Genomic DNA, 17,575 nt, shown 5'->3' with positions numbered 1-17,575 from the left:
TTGAACTTCCGTTTTTTTTTTTTTTTTTTTGCGGTAGCCCTGTATATTTCTTTGGCATCGCTTTCAAAGAATAATTAGCTGGTGAAGTGGATTTACTTATTGTAGAGTTAACAAAAGTTATCATGAGCATTGTAATGTTTGTCTTAACAAATGTCAGTAGACCAGGAAGATTTTAAAACGAACAGTTCATTCATAAATATGTAAGATCGCTGTGGAAATACAATCCGGAAGTCGAAAGACAACGAGCGCAGCGCTGAAAAGGGGCGGGGCTACATACGGTCTATATTGGTGCACCATCTCGCATGTCTTACTGTTTACTTATTAGATATAAATTGTTATCAAACAATATTTCTTTGAGAGTTCTTTCATTATAGCTTTGCTACATGCACATTTATAAAAAGTATATCCTGTAAGATTCAATAACAGCTATTATAGGCCTAAATGCTGTTTTGATTGGGCATGTGGCAATTTGACCTTGATAAATGACTGTCAGGCCTCATTAGCACAGCCTTCCAGCTGTGAGCCCTCCAGTGAGATGCTCCAGCAGGACTAATGAGACTGATGTGTAGGTTAATATTTCAATTTCTGCTGCATATATATAACTGCCTGTTTGTTATCAGACTCTTTATATAAGGACTTCAAAAGACTAATGATCAGCCCCTGACTGCATGAAATCATTTTCAATGCAAGCAACACACATTTCTGAGCTTTTATTAGCTTTTCAACTGATACAGAGCTTGATGCTGATGTCAACATGCAAGGTGATCTTAGCTATCACTCATTAAGCTGTCACAACTCAATTTCTATACTTCTAATGATATGCACTACCTTAAGGAACTCAGAAGAAATCATTTTACAAATTAAAATAAATGGAAATAAATGAGTCGATAATAAATAAGTTGATCTTGCCATGCCATATGCTGCTTTGGAAGCTCTGATTTCATTTTTAACATATTACAGGGTGCAAAGTGCAAACCAAACAAATCAGTCAACACAATTATAAACAACCGATAACATTCTGTTTCATGACATTAAACAAAATTCACATCTTATTGTGATAGTAGCTACATGGTCAAATTGAGGCAATCATAAACATACTACCACAGAAAAGGAATATCAAATAACAAAAATGACAAAACTCAATCATGATGCATTATTTTAAGTCTACTTGACTGTCTGACTGAAGAAGCCTGTGTTAAATTCTCGTACAAATATCAGATATACAGTATACAGATGCCTTCTGTGGGATGCAAAAGCATGCTGGAGCAGAAATTCACCCGGACTGGATAAGAAGCAGAAAATAGAGAAAGAGTTCACATATCAGATGACATATCCAGCCTAGTTTTACTACTTTTTTCGACACAAAAAATCCCTGGAGAAAGCGTCTTATAAGCCATCCACCTTGAGAAAGGTCTTCATTGCTCTGGACCAGATGTGGCATCTGTCTCTACTCCGTCTGTTCCCCCTGCTTGCAAAACACACACTTTTATTAGGTTTACTGTACTTGAATATTTAAGTTTGCAAACAAACAGCTGTCCAATCAACTATGAAGTAACAGGGTGATGATGTAACATCACAAATTATGCAAATTATTTTTTTTACTTAGTATTTTTGTCATTTTCCATTACAAATATCTAAAAGAATACACTCTTAAAAATAAAGGTTCCAAAAGAGGGGGTTTCGTGGTGATGCCATAGACATAGAAGAACCATTTCAGTGAACAGATCTTAAAAGATGTTTTTCTTAGCCTGAGGAATATTTTAATAATTTAAAGCAACGGTTCTCAACTGGTTTGGCTGTGGGACCCACATTTTCCCATGGTCATTAAGTCGTAACCCAAATTTTTAGGAAAACTAAGCAAATTTATTTCTCAAAAATTGGTGACACACACAAGTACCATCCTACTTTACTTAACACATAAAGTTATACAATAAAGTTAGTATGTTGGTATGAGCTACCAGTCATCAAAAATATATTTTTAAAAAAATCACACAAAGTGAAAATAAAGTGGTATTTTGGGTTAAAGATATGGAAACTGTTACCATGGTAAATACACAATACTAATATGAACTGTTAAACATATGGACACTGATCATGATAAATAGAATGAACTTCCTGCATGCAAATCCTTCCCAGTTTATTGGTACGTTTTGGTAATTTTATGACTTATGAATTGAACACGTAACTCAAGACGTTGCATGCTCGTAATTTAATTTTCTCTTTATATGTAGTGAAGTGACATACAGCGCGCCCCTCGCATTTGCGCGTGAGCACAGTAAAACGTCTGACAGGACAGGAAAGTTTGTTTTTTTGTTGTTTTTGTTTGACTACAGAATCTGCGATCCACTCAAAACGGTCTTACGACCCACTTTTGGGACCCTATAGTTGAGAAACACTGATCGAAAGAACCTTTTTCCACTATAAAGAACCATTTATGCAATGAAAGATTCCATGGAGGTTAAAGGTTCTTCAAGAATATCAAGAAAAAAATAAAAATAAATGATTCAACGGGAAAACAAGATTATTTTTCTTACCCCATTTATGTTTTCTTGTTTTAAGCAAAAACTTTTTTAAATTTTAAGCAAATGTATCTTGATTTAAGAATGTTTTGATATTTGTATACTAAAAAACAAGACAAAAATACTAAGAAAATTAATTTTTGCAGTGCTTGATAGCTTATATTGGCACTCTTCACAAATATATGTGACAAAGCATTACTTATTGATTGATTTTGCCTGAATATATGAGTTGATCTTAGCCGGTCTTTTATTTTTGTCCAAGTAAAACAGAGCACAGCCTCGTTTCGGCGATGCAGATGCACCTGAGGATAAAAATAACACTTCCATACATAAGATGCTTAGCAACTGAGAACTGGGTTGATGTTGCTTGGAAAAGGCCTAAATTCGGCACAGAGGTGGGGTAGAGCGGCACAGCTGAAGGAGAGATATTTGGGCCCGGCTAGAGGTTAGAAGGACACCTTCATTCTCATTGCTTGCCCCACTTTCCACATCAAATGACCAGATCTGCTTGGTTCCTCCTCAAAGGATGACGCAGATGAAGGTAGTTCAAATGGAAGCTTTGGTGTGAGAACATTAACGGTCTTTCCATCAGCGCTGGCCTATTTGTTGCTTCAAATTAGAATCCCAGCACACCTCTGGGGATCAACCAATCGAGAACCATTTGCATACATACTGAGTTGAGGGAAACAGTTTATCCAGCACCTCTAGAAAATTTTGTGCAGAACAAAACACATCACCCGAAAGAAAATTGAAAGGGGGATAAATCTGCACGAGGCTTTAATATTGAGTCAATTGTAGAGGCTTAAACCACCCACAAAAGAAATTAGATTTGAGAGTTCTGTGTCTCAGCAAACTGAGATAACAGAGAATACAGAGTTACTCTGTGGACTCTTTTGGCTGTCTGTAAATCAGTGAAACGGCTGCAATCTTAAAACAATCAGGGAAAATGATAGATGTGCTCATTAATAATTACTTATAATAATAATTATCCAAAGCACTCAGAGGGTAATTAAAAAGCACCCATGAGCATGTCTTATTATGTTTACTCAGTATAAAGATATGACTCATTAAGCATAACTGATTGATTTTTCATTTTGTTTCATTTTGGATTTTTTGTGTCTCATATACTATATAGTGGTCACAAGATTTTCAGCTTTTTGATTCTATATCTTTGATACACAGTACAGAAAATAGGTGAATCAACACTCTTGAACTCTCATTATAGTTCAGAGCTCTAGTTGTTTACTTCCAAATTCTGCAAGAATCTGTGAGGGTTTTGCCAAGCTGAGCTGGATCAAGAGAGCTGGCAACCTCTGCACCATGTGGGATGGTGTTGAGTCTAGTTCTTGTGTTCACTCTGACTGTTGGGGACAGTGACTAACCTGAGTCCCCTTGGCTGCCGTTGAGGGCCTCACCACTGCTGCTCACCTCCTCATTAGGCTTTTCACCGGGTTTCATCTTCTTCCGGGTCATATGACCACGGAAGCCGGCCTGGATTTTGGCGGCTGCCTTATTGGCCTCTGGGTCATCCAATGGGATGTCCATGATGTCCTCTTCCTCTTGTGGTTGGTTGCATTCCTCCTGACAGGGATGAACAATAATTTCAGCAGGGATGTATTGCATATTGATTTTGCTCTTTCTTAAAATGATTCAGACTATCTACTGAGATCTTATATACCACCCTAGTGGGTTTAGCATGATGTATCTCCTGCCCATTTGAGCCCCCTTGCAATGAATCACTATCCATCAGCTCCACAGAAATTTGTTTATGACCAGCTTCTCATGCACATCTACAATCACCAAGTGAACGATCATCTTCTCTATTACACTCTTAAAAATAAAGCAATGCCACATAAGAACCATTTTGGTTTAACCATTTTTTCTTAGTTTAATAATCTGAAGAACCCTTTTCCACTATAAAGAACCTTTTGTGAAATTGAAAGATTCCTTAAATGTCCTTCATTAAAGTTCTTTATGAAACCATACCAATGCCAACAAAGAACCTTTATTTTTATAAGTGCGAGAAACCTATACCTAAAAAAAAAAAAGAAAGTAAAACGAACTGAAATGTAATAAAACTACATAACCACCCAGATGCAAAGACCAACTGTGACCAGCTTCCTTCGCTCTGTGAAGCATGTCATCACACTTCATCAAAAAGTGTGTGGAGGGATGTGGTGTTATTTGTCTCATTATGTCTTCCTAAAGCTGTGAAACCACATGCTTTCTCCCACAACAACCAACATAGCATATGTAAAATGGCTCAGGAGAGGCTGGTTGGCAGTCTTTAAACAGTGTGTGTGAGGGTGATGAGCAGAAGTCCATTGTAAAACCTTGGTAGGAGCATGTCCACCCACTTTTGAACTAAGAATCAGCCTCTTTTCATATTAACCAAGCATTTTGCCAACATGCTCATATGTGGCCACAGGCAGAGGCGTTCCACAATCCCCCTATAAATAAGCATCTGTTCATTTTACTGCTGCCTCAGAGGCTTAGTGTAAGCTTACCCATGGATCACCTCTAATGAAACTGCGCAGTCACAAGCCTTTCCCATGTCTATACCAGTCCATTTAAATGATATGATTAAAGATTTGTCATATGCATAACAAACAGCAAGCAGAAATTCATCTCAGCAAAAGGACCTCTTTAGTCTATAAGCTCACAAAATTTGTTAATTAATTCATGCACAATAACTACATTCATTTTATGTTTTTCACTATTATAATGCCACTTTGTCTAAACAGGATAAAACTTTGCATGTTTCTTTATACTCTTAAATAGGATTTAAAAGATATTGTGGCAATTGGCCAGTGCTAACCTTGTTAATAGCTGCTGAAAGCTGATTGGCAGCTGATGACAGACACGTTTTAAAATATGCAAATGTCCTCATATGCCCTCTTGCATAATTATACATAAATTTACCTTTGTAAAATTCACGGAATTACTTACTCCATTCAGGGATTATAGCCACGCCCTGCGTTTTTTACTGGCTATAGGCGACCATGTTTAATCGAAAGTTCAACATATTTTACACCTTAAAAAAAAAAGAACTACTTGGCAGAAGTAGTTTTTTTTAAAAAATCCCATATAGCCACTAAAAATAAAATAAAATGAGATAGATAAATAAATAAACAACGAAACTTCAGGAAATATCGCCAAATGTAGAAGTGTATTTTGCTGTTGTTGTATATAGCGCCACCAAGAGCCCACGTTATTGTAATATTCATTTTCATTCCGCATATTATACACAGTTTGTAGATTAGGTTGATAAATATTTTTTTAAAATATAATATTATTAATAATAATAACACAGAGAAAAATTGGGATCTTTTGAACCCTAATAGCTAAAGCTTAAAACTGTATAAAGCTTACTCATTCTTACACTTTTCAAGGCATGAAAAGTAAACGGTTAAAAAGTGAGAAATGATAATGAGCATAAAATATGAAGACATAAACCCACCAAACCGTTCGTAAATTTACTGAACATGAAATTTACCGCTGCTGAATAAAGTTTCAAAACAAACATGTATAATGTTTCAATTTCTTGAACTAGAAAAAAGTTAAACGATGTTTCCTTGAGCCACTCATTCATTATCAAACCGATTCAGTTTAAATAAGGATGATTATTTATTAAATACTTTTCACACACACACACACACACACACACACACACACACACAAGCGATTAAACTAGTAGTACTTACGATATGACAATCCATGACGCGCAATTACAGACGCTGATAAACGTGTTCTCGTCTCGTGCAAGTGCAACACAGCGTAAACCTCCTCACAGGGCAAAATACCTTGGACGAATACGCCTCTCCTCCAACTATCCTTATAATTCAGAGTCTTTTAGGGTGGGAGGATAGAGGGAGAGAGAGATAACGCGTGCGCGCGCTGGAGACAGCGCGCGCGAGCATCATCATCATCATCACTTTGACACTGCCACTGACAGGTCTTTACTCGTTGCAAATATTCTGTTTAATGTTGACGTTTACAGCGCCATTATTCTCACTTTCCTGTCACCTGTTACCAAAAGGATCAGAGATTCTTGGTTAAGCCTTGAAGTGGAGAAAAATGGGATAGAAAAGGGACACACCATATGGTGTAAACCAATTATATAACATTACTTTAAAAATCCACAGTCCAAAATATTGCTGAGGGCTATTATCATAAGCTAAGAAAATACGAGAAGCAGCTCCCCACTTCTCAGTCAGTCCCACACAGTCCGTGCCTCCTCCACCCTGTGGCAATATACTGTAGAGTATGACAAACAGACAGTAAATCCATTGCCCTTTATTTCTCTAGAACATTGCTCCATCTCCTGCCTCCTACCCTACCAAGATTAAAGAGAGAACATGCAGCTCTGTGCTGTAATGGTATCACTTCTCTTTTCTTGGCATCTGTTGGATGTGTAAGGCTGGGAGCTAATGAAGTCGGTTCACAGAGCATCGAAGTGTTAAAACAGAGTTTCCAAGAAGAAGAAGAAGAAGATGAGGTGACTTTACAGTCGTGCTAGAGATTGATGATAGCCATGAATATTGTTCCTGAAAATAGAAACTACATGATTCCCTTGCTCCTCCTACAGCATATAAAGTCATTGGACAAGAGTTGATATAGGTCAGGTTAGATGACCTACATTGGAGCGAGAGGAAGAGAGCTTTGCTTTAGTGTGTGTCTCTAATTAACCCCTACAGAACTTAAATCACATGCACTTTGGACCGAGGATTGAAAAGTAAAGCAGCTAATAGGGTACATACAGTATTATGTTTCTTTGGAAAATCACACAACTCCAAAATCTAGATCAGTTTCTCCCTCAGATAAATGGTCGGTAAAATGTTTCCATGGAAACACCACCAAATCTGTCTCCTTCGAACCCCTTAAAAGAAGCATATGGATGGATATTATTCTGACCTCTTGGTAAAAGATCTAAAGCTTTTTGAACATCTCTTTCTGAAATGTTGCAAACATTTGTTTAAGTTTATGCATATGATGTAAGATGTATGTATAGTTTGAGCTTTTTTGACCCTCTTGCGGTCTTGTACTCACCAGCTGGACTATTTCAGGGACATCTTCAATCACTGTTCTCCAGAGAGGAACAGAGCCATGCTGTTGATCAGACATGTCCTTGAAGATTTTATTTTTACTTATTAACTTGGGACAATAAAAGGAACAGTCTGCATCCAAGTTAAGGATGACGTAGGGCTGTTTGATTATGGCAAGAATCATAATCATGATTATTTTGGGTAATATTAAAGGAGTAGTTCACCCCAAAATGAAAATTATCCCATAATTTACTCACCCTCAAGCCATCCTACAGGTAGGTGTATATGACTTTCTTCTTTCAGCCGAACACAATCAGGATTATATTAAAAAATATCCTAGCTCTTCCTAGCTTTGTAATGGCATTGAAGAGTTCCCGAGTTTTTGAAGCTCCAAAAAGTGCATCCATCCATCATAAGAGTAATCCATACGACTCCAGTGGGTAAATAAATGCCTTCTGAAGCAAGCGATGGGTTTTTGTAAGAGACATATCCATATTTAAAACTTTATAAACTATAATCACGGGCTTCCGCCAATGGCCGTACGCCCGTTCACGAGAGAGTTACGTGGTTTTCGCGAGAGCCGTCTATTCTCACTTAAAGGGTTAATTCACCCAAAAATGAAATTTCTTTTCCTTTTGAGGTCCAGAAAGGTACTAAAGACATTGTTAAAATAGTCCATATGACTACAGTGGTTCAAACTTAATGTTATGAAGCGACAAGAATACTTTCTGTGCGCAAAAACAAAACAAAAATAACAACTTTATTTAATAATTTAATAACTGTTGTCATACGCAGTTGACGTAGTGAACGCAGTGCAGGCTTCCGTGTTTACGTCCGAACACCAGCTCAGTATTGGCCGACGCTGTACACGTGAGCAGAAACCCTCGGATTTCATCAAAAATATCTTAATTTGTGCTCTGAAGATAAACGAAGGACTTACAGGTTTGGGAAGACATGACTTATAAAGTTTAAAATATGGATATTTTTATATTACCCCGCTGGAGTCGTATGGATTACTTTTATGATGGATGGATGCACTTTTTGGAGCTTCAAAAACTTGGGCACTCTTCAATGCCATTACAAAGCTGGGAAGAGCTAGGATATTATTTAATATAACTCCGATTGTGTTCAAAAGAAGAAAGCCATATACACCTAGGATGGCTTGAGGGTGAGTAAATTATGGGATAATTTTCATTTTTGGGTGAACTAACCCTTTAAGATCATGTTTATTTAACACTATTACTCAGTGATTTTGGAAACATCCTGCATTTATTGGAAAAAAAAAAGTTGTATTATTGAGAGTTTTTTTACTTGAACTTTAAATATAGAAAAACAGAAAAACAAATAAAAAATAAATGTAAAAATGTATATATATATATATATATATATATATATATATATATAAATAAAATAATATAAAAATAAAAGTAAATTAGATCAAAATAAATAAGATCATTGTTGTTGTAGTGCACTTCCACAGCCTACTGAAAACAATATTTAGGGAGGAGCGAAAGCACACCACTGTAAAGCAAAGGGGTGCGCTGGATTTATTAAACAAGACAGAACGAGAGCATCATTGCAAAATGGAATGTGGGACAATTATTGTTGTATCTCTAAGATTTTTTTCATAATCGTTGGAAGCCAAAAACGTAATTCAAAATAAAATTTGATTAGCCCGACCTTAGGATGAGGCTTCTATCACAACATTAAATCTAAATTACGCAACCCATATTTTTTTTTATACAAATACCATATTTTTTGTTTATCAAATGAGAAGGGGGTGAAATAAAAGAAAAAACCTTACCTTTGGTTCACTGCTGTCAGGATTCTCCTGGTTCTCACTTTCAAGTATCGATTCCTGGCTTTTATCTCTTTGCTCCTCCAACTGATCCTCCTGATCTGCATCATTCTCAGTCTGTTCTTGTGACTCTGTAGGATGTTCTTCACTGATAACCTCCGTTTCTCTCTCTAGAGGCCTGGGCTCAGCTTCTTCAGCTTCCTTTGGTTCAGTATCATGAGTTCCATCATCCTCCTCATCCTCAGTTTTTACCATATTTTGCTGAGGCATGTTTGAAATGTCTGGATCCATCTCTTCAGCATCACTGTCAAGATCACTTCCTTCATTTACATTCTCTGTGTTTAGATCTTGCTCAGAAGCTTCCGTTACATCAGTATTTAAAATGTCATTGCTTATCATATCCTCTGTTACCTCATTTTCACTGATGATTAGTTGGGAAACTGGCTTTGGGGTTTCTAAAAGGTCTTCCTCCATAATTGCATCCATATTTTTAGATGTACTCTGTTCATCAGTGCTGTTCTCAGCTTCATGCTCATCTGTATGAGTAAGACACTGATGGTCAACTTCATCTAGAACATCTATGACTTCGCTTTTACTGTCATATGTTTCATCACTGTAGTCAATATGCGCGTCTTTCATTTCCATCAGTGATTTACTATTGATATCAGATGTGGAATCAGCTACATCTTCTACAAAGTCATTGGTGCTACTGTACTCATGATTGGTCTCTTCTTGATCTTCAATGTCTGGTAAGTCATTGTTTTCTTCAATATGTTCCTCTGATTCCTGCCCTGTTTCAACTGCACTTTCAGTAACATCTTTTTCAAAGGTACTTTCAGCTGAATCCTCTACATAAACCTGCTCAGTGTTCTTTTCCTCTTGGTCAGTGTCTTCTAATAAAGTATCAACCATTTCTGAGACTCCCTGTTCAGCATCTTCAGTATTGCCATCATCATCATCGTCATCATCATCAGACATTTCATCTGCTGGTTTGCCAGCATCCTGCTCAATATGTGAAGAGGTTTCAACAAAAGATTCATCATGTGATTCAGACTGTTCTTCATTTGGAGGCAACAGTTTTGGGCTTTCCAAGTCTCTGTTGTTCTCAGTAGATTCAGATGGGTGGTTTATCTCTTCAGCACATACATCCACATTTGCAAGACCACCAAAGGAGGGCAGAGGTGTAGGCTCAAGTTCGGATCTGCAGATATCAATATCTGTAGCTTCCTTTGCAACCTCTTGATCTTTCAGTACCTCTGATGTTTGTTTTGGAACCCCGCTAGGGTCTTTCAGCTCTTGAGCACATATATCAACATCTGCTGTTCCCACATAGGGAATATCTGCAGCAGGTGCATGTTCCCTCTCACTGGATTCCTCATCGAGCTTCTTTTCTAAATCATATTTTTCAGTGTCCTCTGAATTATTATTAGTGTTGAGGTCTTTTAATGCAGAATGTTGGGTTTCATTGTTTCCAAAAGTTTCAGAACGGCCAGCGTAGTTTCTGAAATTTGACACGTAAGAAGGCAAGGATAATTTTATATGCAACAATGATTGATAATATAAGTAAATAAAAGCACAGACAAGTACAACAGGAGTAATAAATGAATCCTAATGTACAACCCAGATGCATATCTGTGCTCTGACACTACAATCAATCGTCTGAAAGCCGCCCTCGGCTTGATCAAATGATCGAAGCCCTGCCTCAGAGACGGAGAGCCACCCACCGAGCTTCATCCTGCTGTAATGTTTTAAACCTGCTGCACTGCAAGAATGTACAACCAGAATCAAGGAAATCAAACCAAAACTACAGGCTATCCTAAAAGTTTTATTGTCTAAATTTTCACTCTGTCTTCACTTCAGTCTGTCTTCATTTAGATTCTTCTCTCATCTGGAAATCTGTTAGGGGGAGTAAAAGCGAAATCACATTTTCTCATCCACACACCTTGTATTTATTTTAGGTGAAATGGAGTTTCCTTGTGTTGCTGTGAGCTGTTTTGAAAAGAACGAACAAACATGCATGTTAGAAGAAATAACTGAAATATAATCTAAAGGTTCAGAGAGCGTTGTCTCATTTTTTAGATACCTTAAACGAGTGATTATTGTAGAACCTGTCTTCCAACTTTGCACCCCACTCTGCTGGGTCTAGGCCACTTTCTGGAACAAAACATACATTCTTTAAACATTCATTATGTTCAAACATGCATTGACAATAGTAGATGTAATAATAGTAGTCGTTGAAAACAAAATAATTTCTGCCTTAGACAAAGGCATACCGTATAAGCAAGTAATGACGAACTCATACTGTATATGAGTAAGTGATATATCATCAAAAACTATTAAACATCAAGATCAAAGGAAACCATCTCAGTCACCTTCTCTAGCTTTAAGAAGCCCTGTGAAGTAGAGAGCAGCAAAGGTAGGGATGTCCTCAGGCTGGTCTCTCAAAACTTCCCTGGCAAGACCTTCCAATAAATTCCCAAAGCCTTTAGGGATCCGCAGGTTTGTGTTGGAGAAGGGAACAGACATCTTATACAGAACCTCAAGGAAAAAATAGGAATAACATACATTCATTAATTATTAATGGCGTCGACAGGCTAATTTACAGCACATTTTCCACATAATTCCAAAAATTATTTAATAAAATTATTTATATCTCGTCAAAATGTTTTAGTTTTACTGCATGACATAGGCTACACATATTGACAGTGACATATGTTGTGCTAAAAGTCATCTAGATGAAAGACAAACTGGCGTTTGTTTAATCAGTAAAATGAACGACACATTGTAAAACATGTTCTATCAAAACCACAGTTTGTTTGAACCACATTTTGATCAACCACAACTTGTTTGGTTAAATCGGTAATCACAATATATATTTAATCATATTGCAAGGTGGACTGGTGTGATGTTTCTTACCGTTTAAAACGAGCTGAATGTTGTCAACCGTTGCTATGCAACCAGCACGTGGTTCCAACTACCGAAACCAGATAGGGTCAAAACGATTCAGATTCAAGTTGCTTAAAATATTAGTTGTATATTACCAATATAGATATTTAAACACGCAATATAAAATTTTAGGAATAAAACACAACAACAACAATAATAACAATACAAAACCAAATAAAAATTAATTAATTATTTATTGCGAAACATCAAACAAAACACTAAAAAGAGTTCAGTAGCATTTTAGAATTTAATTACTGGGTATTCTGTAGCATTAATGTAGCTATGGGTAACAGGTGATTTTCTGTCGGCTCGTGCATGCTCGATTCGCGAATCGCGAGTCAATCGGTCAAACGTTCTAAATTGATTCACAATTCAGTCTGAATCATTCAAACAGTTCCCTAATCACTGAGTCGTTGAAAGCGGTCTCTTCAGAAAAAAGTAATGGGATATATTAAAACAAAAAGAACAAAAATAAAGTTGGATGAAGAGGATATTTCCCTTTCAATCAATTAAAACCAAACCTGCAAATGCACCCTGTCGTTTGTCAGCGATGAAGTTCATGAAGTACTGCAGGTAAAGACATTTTCCAACAGTATCAAAACATTAACAGTATACAAATGCAGTTAATTTGTTTTGTTTTTTTTCATGTTTTTTTTTTTGTTTTTTTTTACCATATAAATACCATAAACACATTTCAGAGTCCAAATCTCGCTAAATGTGTGAAGTGTGAACGAAGTCAAGGGCTTTTTTTTCATCAGTAGTAGGGCACTGCAACAAGCTAGGATACCAATGTAAGGTGGTAGGATGGTTTGGGGCATGTTCCCCCTGGAATTCACAAAAATCATTATAATTTAAGAGGGGTTTCAACTTTTTTTTTTTTTTTTTTTTTTTGGAGCCTACTATTGGGGGGAAAAACACATTTGTGTAATTGTACTTTAGACACTATAAATGACTTTAACCATGAAATCAAAATGGACACTTCAGTTTTTTTATGGACTATTTTAGTATTTATTAAAAATGACTTATCTGTGCACATCATTATTATTATTTTTTTTAAATTCATGTGCCCTCCCTCGTAATCAATAACTACCCCACCTTCTTGCAGTGACTTCTCTTCTCTTCTCTTCTCTTCTCTTCTCTTCTCTTCTCTTCTCTTCTCTTCTCTTCTCTGATGACTGTTTACTAGCAGGAGGGCAGGACAACCTATCACTCACATGACATCACAGCAATAGCAAACCACAAACATCCAATCAATTCCCAATGGACAAAATCAAGTCCCGCCCTACATTTTTTTCTTGTTCAAGAAACTGTTTTACTTGGATACATCACAATTGGTGGGGAAAAATAAGGCTATCGCAACTTCCGTTTCATGACGCATTTAAGTCAGACCTTCCTGAACAAAAAAAAAAAAAAAAAAAAGCAAAGATGCCAACAAAGCAAAAAATGTATGTTTTTATGAATTGCAAGACAAATGTAATACAGTAATTAGTTCCTTCAAGAATATAAAAGCATGACACACAAATAAGTTTACACAAGCATTCAAAGTTTAAAGGTTTTTAATTGCAGTTAACAAAAATTGTAAAGACAGCAATTCAAGATTTTCACATTTTGCCTTCTATTTTTCTTAATTAGAGATGCAGTTTTTTTTAAGTAACTAACTAAGAGCCTCACAGGAGTAGGTAATTACAGCATATTCAGACGTTGTGCTTAATTTTCTAGTGACCTCTTTAGAGTGGATGTGCAGTCTGTCAGCTGAAGCATGTAGTAGCCCTGCTCTGGTCTCATCCCTCCATCTCTGCAAAACACATTCACACTGTCACTCATCAGGTCCCATGCAATTAAATAAAACCTGCTGGAAAAAATACCTAAATAATTGTATTTATTTATAATATATTTTTTTCTCACTGGTCTTTGGTTTTTTGAAGTCTGGTTAAAGGTGTCAGATATATCTGGATTGCTGGATCCCCTCACGGAGATCACAATGTCAGCATAAGGGACTTCATGATCACTCTGGCTGTCTGTTAAATAAATCAATTTAAAAAAAAGTTAACTCTTTAATCATACTACCAGTCAAACTTTTTCCAGATGAGTGTAAGTTTGTAATGTTTGTAAAGTTTGTAATGTTTATGAACTGAAATCTCTTCTGCCCACCAAGGATGCATTTATTCGATCAAAAATAAAGTGAAACAGTAATATTGTGAAATATTATTGCAATTTAAAACAACTGTTTTCTATTTTAATATATTTAAAATGTCATTTATTCCAGTGATGGCAAAGCTGAATTTTCAGCATCATTACTCCAGTCTATCATTCTAATATGCTGATTTGCTGCTCAAGAAACATTTCTTATTATTATCAATGTTGAATACAGTGGTGCTCCATAATATTTTGATACACATTTGTTCAGGATTCTTTGATGAATAGAAAATCAAAAAAGCATTTATTTGAAAAATATTTTTTTTTAGTCTTTCTCTACTGTCACTTTTGATCAATTTAATGCATCATTGATGAATAAAAGTATTAATTTATAATATATATATATATATATATATATATATATAATTTTATATATATTAATATATATAAATTGAGAGAGACCTTGAGCGATAGGCCTTATCACCACAGCATTTCTGGATGGAACCCTGCAAGAGACCAGATACTGCTGATGAAATACTGCTGATTTGATATGTTTTGCTACTTCGTAATGATTCATTTTACATATAAAATAATGCATTACCTTTCATGGACTATGTTAGTAGAATCCATTATCTTACACCCTCTTCTGTAGCACAGATACACCAGATGGGCCGTCAGGACAACCACTGCAGACACTGCAAAAGCTGCGAAGACCTTGGCCCAGGTAAATCCATCTGTATGGCAAAATGCTGACTTGATGGACCGTGTTGTATGTGAATCTGAAAATGAGTTGATATATTTTTGGAAGTGTAAAACACTCACCTAATGTGTTAACCTCTATATCCACAGTGAAAGCCTGCTGAGTGCAAGTTCCTTTGGTTTGGCATCTGTATCGTCCATTGTCCTCTGCTTTGATTTCACTCCACTCTATTACACTGTCATTTTTTTGGGTCAAAGGAAGGGTACTGTTTTCTCTGACCCACTGCACCTCACAGTGTTTGATGTCAGTGGCAACACAGTGAAGTATGAGTGAGGTTCCTGCCATCACTTCAATGGTGGAAAATGATGTAAGTACCTCATCTGACTCCGTCTGACCCCTATACGACTTTACTCTCAAAGATGGACCTAGACCAATAAGACAACATTCAAAAAATAACACAAACCAATAATAGTCTTAAAAATAGCACAGTAAGTAGAACTATCCTTACAGATCCACAACTTAGACTCACCAGCTGGTCCTTTAGGAGGTGTTACTTGTTCTTTGGATTCATCTATATGAAGAATTATTGCACATATAGTGAGAAAAGGCCGTTTGTAAACAGGTTATTCATCATTAACAGTAAATTTAAATTACCGTGAACTTGCAGCATTATCAGAAGCTCTGTTTTACGAGGAATGCCTGGTTTGTCACTCTCTTCAGAAAAGCAAGAATAGTTATAATGCGTTTGCTCCATAATTAGATGAGGTGTGTATAAGCTCACAGTGCACATGTCTCCTAATTTGAATGTTTTATGATCCCAGTGGCACTTGCTACATACTGGAGTTTCTTCCCATTTCCAGTCACCACGAGTGAATCCACTGGAACAGTTGTAGGTACAGTTTAAAGTAAAAGGTTCTTGGAGTCTTGCATTTTTAATTTCAGAACTCATACTTCTTACAGCATCTGTAAAGAGCCATAAAGTTAACAGCAACTAGAAATTACACTTATATTAGTATTTAAATTATTATATAAGTAGACCTATTTATGGAAATATTTAATATACCACATTAGATATAATTGATTCATATTAAATAGAAATGATAGTATAGCATCGCCAGTGACATTACCTTGGAATCCTAATTGTAAAAGCAGCATCACAGGAATCAGAAACATGTTTTGGCATTCGTTCAAGATACTTGTTCATATATCTGCATGCATAAATGATAATTGGTATATAGCAAATGTGAAAAACAAAGGGAGGCTCCTCCCCATACGGTGAGCTTTATTTACAAATAGCACCTGCCTCCGGAAAATGTGGTTAACTGAGCTGTTGGTACATCATGATGCATGGCAAAATGTCATTGGGTCTTCTGCAGCTTCATTTGCATGGCACTAGTTTTCTTTGATCATTTAACTAAATATGTGTACGTTATTTATGCAATAGATATAAATTCATTAATATAGGGCATGTCTTATGGAAGTTATATTTGAATGTCAATAAAATGGCACGGTTCAATGGTTTTGGTTCATGATGAAGTTGTTTTTACCTAATTAACATTTTCCATGGATCTAAACAATTTAAATGGAAATTGCTTGAGTGATATTAAAAGAAGTTCACAGCCTGACTCTTGATAACATCCATGTTAATGAATCAAAGTGGCTTTCCCAGCAGTTTGATTAATTTATCACCCGATTGCTGCAGTAAGCTGGATCACTTTCACGCTTTGCAGTGGAAACTTTAGAGTAAAACAGTTTGCACAGCTGCAGAGGTTTGAAGCTTCATTTGAATGTAAAGGAACAGGAAACATCCTGCCTTCGCATTACCACAAAAACCTACAATCTATTTTAACATTTACTGCTCTGGATGCTATTTTACATGTTTGTGTTCCTTTTTAATGTGTTATTTGTTTTTTTTTAATGCTTTTGTTTTCAAATGTTCACTGTAACAGTGGGTGGGTGAATATTATGAAGAAATGTTCAGGTCAAAATGAAATTGAAAATCAATTGTCTTTACCATAGTGCAAAAATGTTTCAAACTATATTTCTTTTTTATTTATTTTGGGGAGACTGTTCATTCAAATGTAAGCGCATGTAGACATAAAATATTTATTCTCCTAACATTAAGAAATCCGAAGGTAAATAAGATCCTGTACAGTCCATGGTTTAAAAAACAGACTGATATTCTAGACAGTAAAGTTCACAGTTCTGCCCAGTGAGTGTATCACTGGCTTCTGACTGGAATTGAGTTACATGGCTTGAATTTCACTTTCAATTATTGAGGTGTCCCTATTCACTGATAGACTTAAAGGGGCTATAGAGCGACTGAGGACAGAAGTCCGCTGCGATGTAACGGGGAGCTTAAAAATGATCGCCATGAACCGATATTTTCTTTTATTTTTCTTCTGCGTAACATGGAGTGGCTTCAGAAAGA

At 36.2% G+C, this 17,575-nt stretch overlaps 2 protein-coding genes across 3 annotated transcripts; both read right to left on the bottom strand.

Moving 5' to 3' along the window:
* Positions 1–695: 695 nt before the first annotated feature.
* Positions 696–12,330, bottom strand: spa17 (sperm autoantigenic protein 17). Of its 2 annotated transcripts, XM_051863850.1 has the most exons (6): positions 11,735–11,900; positions 11,446–11,516; positions 11,305–11,351; positions 9,369–10,863; positions 3,902–4,100; positions 696–1,465 (listed from the first exon to the last, which is right to left on the bottom strand). In XM_051863850.1, exons 1-6 carry the CDS (start codon positions 11,886–11,888, stop codon positions 1,416–1,418), a joined length of 2,016 nt encoding a protein of 671 aa, XP_051719810.1. In that variant the 5' UTR covers positions 11,889–11,900; the 3' UTR covers positions 696–1,415. The 2 variants fall into 2 exon arrangements, with proteins under 2 accessions (XP_051719810.1, XP_051719809.1); XM_051863849.1 differs by lacking the exons at positions 696–1,465; positions 3,902–4,100 and adding an exon at positions 12,279–12,330 and having other exon boundaries at positions 9,112–10,863.
* Positions 12,331–13,846: 1,516 nt separating this feature from the next.
* LOC127495483 (uncharacterized) lies at positions 13,847–16,399 on the bottom strand. The gene is made up of 8 exons (XM_051862390.1): positions 16,272–16,399; positions 15,799–16,107; positions 15,674–15,715; positions 15,267–15,569; positions 15,046–15,178; positions 14,907–14,950; positions 14,214–14,326; positions 13,847–14,103 (listed from the first exon to the last, which is right to left on the bottom strand). The coding sequence occupies exons 1-8, from the start codon at positions 16,315–16,317 to the stop codon at positions 13,963–13,965; spliced, it is 1,131 nt and encodes a 376-aa protein (XP_051718350.1). The 5' UTR covers positions 16,318–16,399; the 3' UTR covers positions 13,847–13,962.
* Positions 16,400–17,575: the final 1,176 nt, after the last annotated feature.

The sequence above is a fragment of the Ctenopharyngodon idella genome, chromosome 15 (assembly GCF_019924925.1).
Source record: "Ctenopharyngodon idella isolate HZGC_01 chromosome 15, HZGC01, whole genome shotgun sequence".
NCBI lineage: Eukaryota > Metazoa > Chordata > Actinopteri > Cypriniformes > Xenocyprididae > Ctenopharyngodon > Ctenopharyngodon idella.
Note: the sequence above shows the minus strand (reverse complement) of the source record. Positions and strands in the feature narration are given on the sequence as shown.